Source organism: Clavelina lepadiformis, chromosome 3 (genome assembly GCF_947623445.1).
Source record: "Clavelina lepadiformis chromosome 3, kaClaLepa1.1, whole genome shotgun sequence".
In the NCBI taxonomy this organism is placed as follows: Eukaryota; Metazoa; Chordata; class Ascidiacea; order Aplousobranchia; family Clavelinidae; genus Clavelina; species Clavelina lepadiformis.
The window spans coordinates 16189208-16199026 of NC_135242.1; the positions used below are offsets into that span (position 1 = coordinate 16189208).

General features: G+C 33.4%; 1 protein-coding gene across 2 annotated transcripts; it reads right to left on the minus strand.

Annotated features, from left to right (window-relative positions):
* Window positions 1–121: 121 nt before the first annotated feature.
* LOC143448573 (syntaxin-12-like) lies at window positions 122–7801 on the minus strand. 2 transcript variants are annotated; one of them, XM_076948382.1, is made up of 8 exons: window positions 7503–7801; window positions 4496–4565; window positions 4270–4369; window positions 3685–3860; window positions 3353–3440; window positions 3188–3260; window positions 1301–1383; window positions 122–1208 (listed from the first exon to the last, which is right to left on the minus strand). In XM_076948382.1, exons 1-8 carry the CDS (start codon window positions 7657–7659, stop codon window positions 1113–1115), a joined length of 843 nt encoding a protein of 280 aa, XP_076804497.1. In that variant the 5' UTR covers window positions 7660–7801; the 3' UTR covers window positions 122–1112. The 2 variants fall into 2 exon arrangements, with proteins under 2 accessions (XP_076804497.1, XP_076804496.1); XM_076948381.1 differs by lacking the exon at window positions 3188–3260 and adding an exon at window positions 2634–2706 and having other exon boundaries at window positions 7503–7800.
* Window positions 7802–9819: the final 2018 nt, after the last annotated feature.

Genomic DNA, 9819 nt, shown 5'->3' on the forward strand with positions numbered 1-9819 from the left:
TTGTAGTAAAAATCCACACTTCTATGTATATCAGTCAAAAGTTGTTAATAAAAGTTATGTAAATGAAATCTTCAAAATAAGTAGTGGCCAACATTTTCTGGTCTAAAATGTAGCAGAAGAATGTAGTCAAACGTTTTATTTAGCATTGTCACACACAAAAATTACATACATCACAATAATGGGATAAATCTGAAGAAAAATTCACGCAACCAAAAAAATTCATACAGTATATTGCAAGTATAGGTTTGATTAATAGTGATATTTGTCATAGTTAACAAAATCACCTTTTACAACCTGCAAGGTTATATTTTCAATTGCCAAAGACTCTTAAAACTGGTTTTAATCGATGTTTTGCGAAATATTGGTAACAGTAGTGTACTCAACGAATTATCAACAGATGTCATTGAAGTACTGTGATTTTGTGAGATAAATTATAAGTATGTTATATAGTCAACAATCACCGACATGTTGTAGTAACTAATGTAGCAACAATGTTAAGTATAATACAAAGTAATAATAGAATGCAGACATATTTTTGGAAAAAATAAATTTTTGCAAAAAAAATTACGGGCTTTATACTATATGATACAAGTTACAACATTATTAACAACGTAAAATATGATTAAATAGTTACTAATGCCATATAGTATGAACAACACCAAACTTCTATAATAACATTCAGTTGAACGAAGTTGTGTGTATGTATCAGGCGAGTTTCAGAAGAAGGGTTTTCAAGGAACATGAATTACCATAAAACAATGTAACTTAAATGCTGAACATGGTAACTTTGCAAAGCTTCCTTGATAAAGCATCAAATAAGTGACATTGAAAGGTTTTCTCAGATTATTTTTCTAACATTGCTAATGCTGTGTTTTAAAAATATCCGTTTATTGAATGACCAATGTTAATATTAATGAAGAAAGACGTATTAGTTTTCAAGTTTATTTTATATAAAGAGTTTTTAAACAATTTGAATATCAACAAATAACTAGAGCAATGCAAGCACCTATCAGAAAATATTGGGAAATCAGCTGGAGTTTAAAAAAACTATATCACCTTCAAATTAACTCTGCTAAAAGTGAAAAACACTGCATATTCTTTGCTATGAGAAATCATTTTTTCACAGAAAAATAAATTATAAGAATAAGCACAACAAGTAATACTATTCCGATAATTGCACAAATGAACTTTTTCTTTCTTGCACTTGACTGAAACAGAAGTTACAAAGAGTAAGCCATAACTAAACTAAATAAGCCACAAAGCATAACTTTTAAAATAATAACCATAAATTGTAACTTACTTGGCTTGCTCGAGCTTGCTGAAGTTGCACATTACCCTGTTCAACATGTGTTTCAGCGCTTTCTACATTTGCTTCAATGCTATCTGTTGTCATTTGAAAAAAATAAGCATTAAAATTTAAGGATAAACTCATTTCTAGACATGGCAAAAATCATAAACTGGAAGTTTGTTTCACACAAAGTAACTCATTTGCCCACAACTGAACAAATTACAGCAACCAAGCAAACAACTCCTCCAAGGATGGCACTTATTTATCTAAAATTACATAGCCACTTAGTCATGCAAGTGATTAAAGTAAAGAAAAACGAAGAAAAAATTGTATAGACTTCTGAAGTTGAAAGCAATTCATTTATTCGAGCAATGTATTAATACATGTACTGTACTGACAAAAACTAATCAACGAATGAAAACTGACTGAGTATAGATTAAAGTAATATTTTATCAATATTGCTTGTTCACTTGTACTCATTGAGGTCTACATATATGGTAACTGAAAATTTGAAGAAAGGTTTACATGTAGAAACAAATCTGAATGATGTTTATTACTGATTACTATTCTTGCACATGATACAGTGTTTTTATCATGAAACAAACAGCAGCCAAACACAAGCAAATGCATGCAAAACAATGGTGTGAGTAACTACATGCTATACCACAACCACATCGTAGGATGTGATGACAGTAATTTTGTATATGGTGGTTCATCATAAAAAAGCTGAGAGGTATCAATCTTTCTTTCAACCACAAATACTCAGAAAAATTTGTTCTAAGTTGAGTTATCCAGAACGCATCACTGTATTTTTGTGTAAATTTATGTTAATTGTGGTCATATAAGCATGCAGAAATGTGTTAAGTGGAAGTAAGCTAAAAATGTTTTCATTTTTTGGTTTGTATCGTTTGAGTATTGTATTAAACTAATTTTGTTTTATTTTGAAATTTTGACTTATATATATTAGCTAATAAAAAACAGTTTGTACAAATAATTGGTATTTTTAAGTATCATTCACCTGCAGTTCAATAATTTTCCTGCTCTTTTACCAATAATGATATTTTAAGTGAAATAAAAAAAGGAAATTTTACAAAAAATAAGTTCAAAGTAAAAAAAATAACTTCAATTGCGCAATCATGTGAAAAGCAGCTTGTTTCAGATTAAAAGCTGCTATGCCATCCATTCAGAATTTCAGACCAATGTTACAATTAAGTAAAAACTGAAAAAGGCATTGATGCAATATTTCTCATACAATATCAGAGAAAATATATTACGTAACTATCAAAACCAATGCTTGTCCAGCAATTTAACAAACCCTAATGTAAATTTACTTCTAATATCTTACCTATCATATCTCCTTGTTCATGTACCATTGTTCCAAGATCTTTAAAGATCATGTTTACATCCACTATGTCAGCCTGGTATACACCAGAGAAAAAAGTAAATAAAACTTAAAAAATGTATATTATTTACAATACTTGAAACCTCTTTTACTTTATTAAAAAAAAATCAAAAAACATTTATTTTCTAAGTGACACAGCCCAGAAGTTGGACTTCATTTTTTGTCCTTCCAGATAAAAAATAGTTTCTAACATTTTTTGTGGTTTTACGATTTGGGCAATGGTGCAATAAATACTAAGTGTCTTAGCCACTTAGAAACATAAAAGTAAGCCTAGAGCAGGCAATGTTTAGACTTGCAAAGAACCAGCAAAACTGCATTTCTAAAAAATTCTAAAATAGTGTTAAGTGGTTGTGGCATAGCATTGTTAAAAACTGGTAGCTTTTCTTGAAATTAGGGTCAGTAAAAATGAGTGCAGCCAAGATGCATTGGAAGCAAGTAAAACAGTCCTTGAGCTTGCACAACTACATTCCATTAGGAATGTTCTTCAACTATCTCACCTATTAACAACCCCTGCTCTTCAACCATTGAACCCAAATCCTTGAAAATCTCGTTCACATTCATTATGTCACTCTGTGTCACATTTAATTGCACATTTTGTTATCTAATACCTTGTGGTCCCTTGCTTAAAATCAGCAGTAAAGAATAATTATAAATAAAGATACCTCAAGCTGACGAATTGCATTTTCTCTTTCTTCTATTTCTCTTAATTCATCAGCACTAATTGCAGCTTGCTGCTGATCTTGCATGGTCCTAATAAATATAATACGAGCTCCTGATGCAGTTTACGAACTTAACTTGATGTAAGACACAAAAATTTTAAAATATTATGCTAGGTAGTATTTTTATGATATTTTTTGTTTTAACAATTTAAATTCAATGGGCATTCATCAGTAAAACAATTTGAATTACAACTAAAGAAATCTTTAAATACAACGTAAAACACAATATGTGAAAAAGTAACAGGCCCTTTTGATACACAACAATGCTAACATACCCTTGAACATTTACAAGAACATCAGATCCTTGATCATGCATCGCAGTACTTGCTGCCCGAACTCTTGCAACACATTCCTTCTCAGTGGTTGCTGCCTCGCGTTGTGCAGCTTGAAAGGCATTGAGAACATCACTAAAATCACCCATCAGTCGTTCAATCTGTGTTTTTCTATGTCTCTGAAAAGAAAATTTACTATTTACAGCAAACTCCCTGACACTGAAGTTTGTGCATTCATGAACCAAGGTAGGCTATTTCATAGAGCTGTTTTCTTTTGCAAAAAAAGCTCCTTACAAAGTGACAACTGCGAGAAATGCTTTTTCTATTATTTTTTCTATTTAAGCTTTATGACAATTTTACTACAAAGGGCTATAACTTTGATGATATTAAATGTTTCTTCAACTACTACAACCGGCAGCCAGGCATGCCAACAAACAATCCCGAAAAGACGAATCCAAATACAACGCAAAAAATAAACTTACAAAAAGATCAAAGCCTTCTTTAACCATGTCAAATTTTTTAAATCTACCTTTGTAAGGCTTTGCGTTACTAGTCAGATTCTTCTACATTTCAGAAAATCCACAATACCTGTTCAGACAGGGAGCTTGCTTGAGGAAGAGATTTAACTTCTTTGATGTATTTGGCAGTGTCTTTTGAAAGCTGGTTAGTGTAATGTTGTCGCTGATGCCTATAATACACAAAAGATCTAACTTTAAAAAAAGAGTACATAAAACATTACATTGCAGTGAAAAATCTGTAAATTACTAAGAAGCATTGAAACTAAACTTTATTTACATTAAAAATTTGAACTTACAATCGATCTCTTAAATCAGGTGTGTCTTCATTTGTTCCAAGTTGGTGTACCATGCGCTTTATGTCTTGAACTGCAAAATTTGAGGCACAAAATTTTAAGCATGTTTGTAAGAAACTTTACATTTCACTAAAGTGCGTGCTCAGTATGAATATGTTTGATTGTGAAGTTTATTTTAACTGGAAAGTGATAGTGTATATGGCAGCAAACGTGTTAAATATCACCTTTCATTTCTTAGTTTGACACATTACCAAAATTGCCTGAATAAGACCATTCTGAAGACTAGAGATGGCCAAAATATAATCTTTATGGCTTCTAGAACAGAAATAGTAAATCTAGAATTTCAAATCGAAACAAATCATATCTTAGGTGTACCGACACTTAATCACGCGACCACATAATCACTTTGACGCGACAGCACTTGGACAGCGCCTTTGTCTATAGCAGGGGTCGGCAACCTTTTGCTAGTCACGGGCCAAATGTCGAATGTACATTGCTATCTTTCCAATCGAAAGTTGGAATCATTACGAAGCCGGGGCAGGTTGCATTGCAAGAACCACAAATGCAGTCGAAGGTTGGCATTTTGGTCTCCAAGTGCTTTTTCAATGCCACCACCCGACATTGTGGACTTTCATACAGGGAATTGAAAAAGACATTCAAATGCAAAGTGCAACGTTTCTTCAAGGAATTGCTGGTACTCAACCTTCTATTCCAATGCGGTACAAGGCACTGAAACTGCGCGTGCAAAACACAGTTGACCGTTATCTGTCAAGCGAGATTTTAGTTTATCTTCGTGCAGTTGCTTACATTTCCCATGCATGACATTGTTACCTAGTGTGTACGGTAGCCTTATCTGCGCAAGCAATGTTTAATCATTTTAACAATTTCTTTTCAGGTTTATATTTGTTTTTTCGTGTGCAGACATGCAATTTTCGATACTGTAAATGTGTGATTAAATGTCGCGTGATTAAATGTCCAAGTGATTATGTGTCGCGTGATTAAATGTCCAAGTGATTATGTGTCGCGTGATTAAGTGTCGCGTGATTAAATGTCCTAGTGATTATGTTTCGGTGATTAAGCGTAGCGTGATTAAGTGTCGCGTGATTAAGTGTCACCAAACCCATATCTTATGAGTTGCAACAATCTTAACAAAATGCAATTTAATTTAAGTAAAAAAATCGTAAGTCCTGAATAACCAAGCACTCAGCATATTTTTTTAACTTTGTCATTTCTAAACCCGAAACTAATGAAGACCTATAAGACTACTTTTGAAGCAGTGTAAATGCAAAAAAAAGCAGTGTAAAGCTCAAAAAAGCAGCAGTGGGCTTATATGCCACGACAATTTCTACCGTGCAAAATTATTACATGCTAAAGTATATATCATACTTTCAATGAATAAACGCAAGGTTGGAAATTTGCCCAAAACATTTAGTAACCTTCGGTGTAATTAAACTGCGTTTATGTAGACATCAATTTTGTTATTCGCATCTGTTTAAGACAAATTTCCTGAACACTCAACACATGTCTTTCTATATTTCTTATTTCCACAAAATTATGTCGGAACGTAAATTTTTCTTTGATGACACACTTGCAACATGTCTTCTGAGCAAAAGGTTGCGACTTGTAAGTAGAATAAATATAAAAACATGAAATGCTTTTTTTCTGTTTTGGCTGTTGTATTCATTCTACAAGCATGCCTTTCGTTTGTATGCATGGCCTCGGCATTTTATGACAAATGCTTTGTTTTTAAACACTTGAACGCATCGGCAGAAATGCGGTTATCTTTTCCCGGCATAATAGGTTTGGCTGTTTGCGCAACAATTTCCATACTGGTAGGTCCTATTTTTTCTTTCTTACCCTCTATGCGTCTGGGCAAAACGTGAGCATGACGTATTATGGCACAGGTAGTTCTTACTAGTGAAAAAGGTAATGACAATATCCGATTACCGATAACAAAAACTGGGGCTTAGCCAAAAGCTTTCTCTACGTTACGAAAAATAAATCATGCCATGGCCAATAGTCCACCAATGCATGATAGTTAATCAATGTAAGGTTGCTAAGTCACCGTAACTGAACTTTTCCAGGCTTATCTATGCACTTGGAACCATAAGCAGAGCTTGAGAGTTTGTAAGCAAATTATGTTGAAATGATAAACCTTGATGCAAGAGAAAAAGGTTTATCGTAAGAAACACTTAGGTTTATACACATAAATATGTCATTTGTTCTTGCAGGATGATGATGCACGTAAATGGGCTGGCTAATATGTAAGAAAGGATTTTTGAATCCCAGGACTTGTTAAATCACGCAATTTGGATTCAAATCCAATTGGATTCGAATATTTATGTATTCGAAATTCAGAGCTGGGCAGTACTATAGTAACGAACTACTGTAGTACTTTTTCAGCATCGATACCGGTACCGTCGGTACTTTTTTCTAAAATTACCGAATTACTTGATACTTATAGAATAATTACAAACTTCATTTTTATAATTAGAACCTAATGCCAATTTCACTGTGTTTTGTTCTTTTTTATCTAAAAATATCCAATAAAGTCTCAAACAGTGAGTTCACATATTTTTGACCTGAAGTAACCTTTATCGCGGTCATAATATTGCACTTGCAGTATCATGCGTTGTACAAAAAGTACCGGTACCGAATACCGGAAAAGTACCAAACTACTTTTTTTAAAGAAAAGTACCATATATCAGAACCGTCGGCACATTTTTTGCCAAGTACAGGTATTGTTACCGTCGGTACTTTCAAAGTACCGACTGCCCACCTCTGTTGAAATTCTACTTTGGTCATGCCTATAGAAAACTGATCTTAATCCTAATTTAACTAATTTGGCTAATTTGGCAATTTGGCATATGTATTTAGCAATATTTTAGTTATAATTTTGCTATTATGAAATGGTTGCCCAATTTCTTGAGCATAAAAACTTAAGCATGTTGGAAGTAAGGAAAATAAACTAATAGAAGCTCACTCTACAATTCTATACATCTAAACATACCATGCTGGGAAATCTTTTGGACATTAGAGCTTATGAGCTGGGTATATCTGGTATAATCTGCTTGTGTTGGCCTTCCATAATTCTGATAGGAATCATTATATGACGGAGAGAATTCATCAGCTCCACCAGATGTGAGGTCTCCTCTACCATACGACATTCTGATGGGCACTTCCCAAGTTATATACAGTAATTATAATATAGACAACTACTTGGACCAAATTAACCAATTTGTTAGCACGAACAAAACTCAGTATATTTAACTGTACCTAACATTTACCTTAACATAAAAGATTTTAGCATTTTAAATAAATAATAATAACTTGGGTTACATAGGATTGAATGACGCATCTAACCATTGAGTTAATGTATAGTGAATACCATTTATGATTTTGAGTGGATTCCCCTGGGCATCCTGGATTTGCAAAAATGGGTGCCCTCGAAAAAGTTGAATACCCAACTCTGAGAAACTAAACATAATCTGGTAACAGACATAATCGGATAATGCAGTGCTTTTTAACCTTAAGCTTTCATGAAAGCTCTGCTTTTTATATCTCTAATTGTATGGTCACAATTTCTAGAGTCATTTCCTGTAAATACATCTCTTAATACAACCTCTTCATGCTGTGCACATAGCATGGTGTGACACAGATCAAGTCTTAAACAATGGCAGTATCCAGACAAGAGTTGCATGAGCAACCTCATTGTGCAGTGAAGGCTTATTATTAAAAAAACAATGGGTGCCCAGTGGGCAACCATTCTGGTCAGTTTTGGATACCAAATACAAAATTTGGTTGGCATGGCACTGAGAAACCCATTAAAATCAACCCTGGTATAACCATTCCATAACCTTTCAGCAATATTCTTTAACCCAAACTTTGTTTTTTTTTTTTTTAAAGTCTATGTTTAGGTCTGGTCTGTTATGAATATTGATAAACTGAAGGTGCAACCACTATGCTTGACTAAAGTCCTTCATGAAAAAACTAAGATTTTTCTACTTTGCTTTTAAACAATCGCAATGATATAAAGTAAACAATGCCTCTATGGGAACCATGGAACGTAACTAACTTTTCTAGCCACCAACATCTTACATCCTCCCAAAGTACTTTGTCTAATCCATGACTGAATATCATAATAACTTGTGATCTTATGTATTGCAGCTAAATATCTTACCGTTTAACTAATCTAAAATTTGCATCCTAAACTTTAAAATTGATATTTTGTTATAACATTGGTGTCTGGCTAAAGTCGTTACTTGCATCAGGAGCAATCAAATTCTAACACTACACAGATGAAAAAAGCAAGGCAATGTCATTCAAGTGTACACTGTATTTGCATCATAGTCCCTTTGATGACAACTTTTTTCGCTTTTTCAAAAAAAGTGAAGTTATTCAAACTAACAGTAAAATGTGATCTTTTTTCACAGTGACAGTCTTCAATTAGTGGATTAGTTTACTGAAAAAAATTGTACATGCACCAAGTTTAACTGGCAACTGGTATTTTTCGAATACATTGCCCAAATTTAAAACTGTTCATCAGGACCAAGTGTTGACAATTCCTTGCCCAAGGGATCACAACAGTAGAGCCACATAGTATCAAACAAGCGCCACATTATAACAAGCCCATCGCTCAATTTCTTTCGAAAGAATTAAATGTGAAGATATCAGTTGACGATACCTACAAGCATATTTACTCAAAATTTTGTAATTCGCTGGGCTGCTACAAATAATAAACCCCCATGACATTATGACAGCAGAAAATTCAATTTGAGATGTATCAGCAACTCTATACTGGAAAACCATGGACGCCACCCATATTTTGTTAACCACCAACTTGCATAAAAGCTCATATATTAAAAGCTGAGGGATTTAAATGAGTATCTTTAAAATACATCTGAGTTCGCAAGGTTTCCTAGAATTAATGATGAAGGAGAAAAAACCATCGAAACCAAAAGTATTTAGATAAACTCAAAGAACAACCATTATCAGTTTGTCAGTAACAATTTCCATGCACCATTGTGAAAAGAGTGGTACATGTACAAATGACACATTAATGTGCATGTAAAACTTTTTCACAAACACTCCAATTATATAATTCCCATATTTACTGACTGTAAGCCACGTGATGGTGCTACCCTTGTTTATGCATGTGAGTCACCTTCGATTCTTAGCCGCATATACCAATGTAATGGTACAGAAAACCATACAGGAACTTACATTAATCCTTGCTTTGCAAACAGAAAATGCCAGACAAAATTTGGGTTTGATAAAAAATGCAAACCACCCATGAACCACCACAAAAATGATGACAAAACTTGTGA

Bases quoted from the DNA above. Each gene is read 5' to 3' on its own strand.
- LOC143448573 (XM_076948382.1), bottom strand. From the start codon at position 7,659: ATGTCGTATGGTAGAGGAGACCTCACATCTGGTGGAGCTGATGAATTC. The intron at 4,370-4,495 runs GTAAGTTCAAAT...TGTGTATTATAG, and splicing joins CCTGATTTAAGAGATCGATT to GCATCAGCGACAACATTACA. The intron at 3,261-3,352 runs GTATCTTTATTT...AATGTGACACAG, and splicing joins ATGCAATTCGTCAGCTTGAG to AGTGACATAATGAATGTGAA.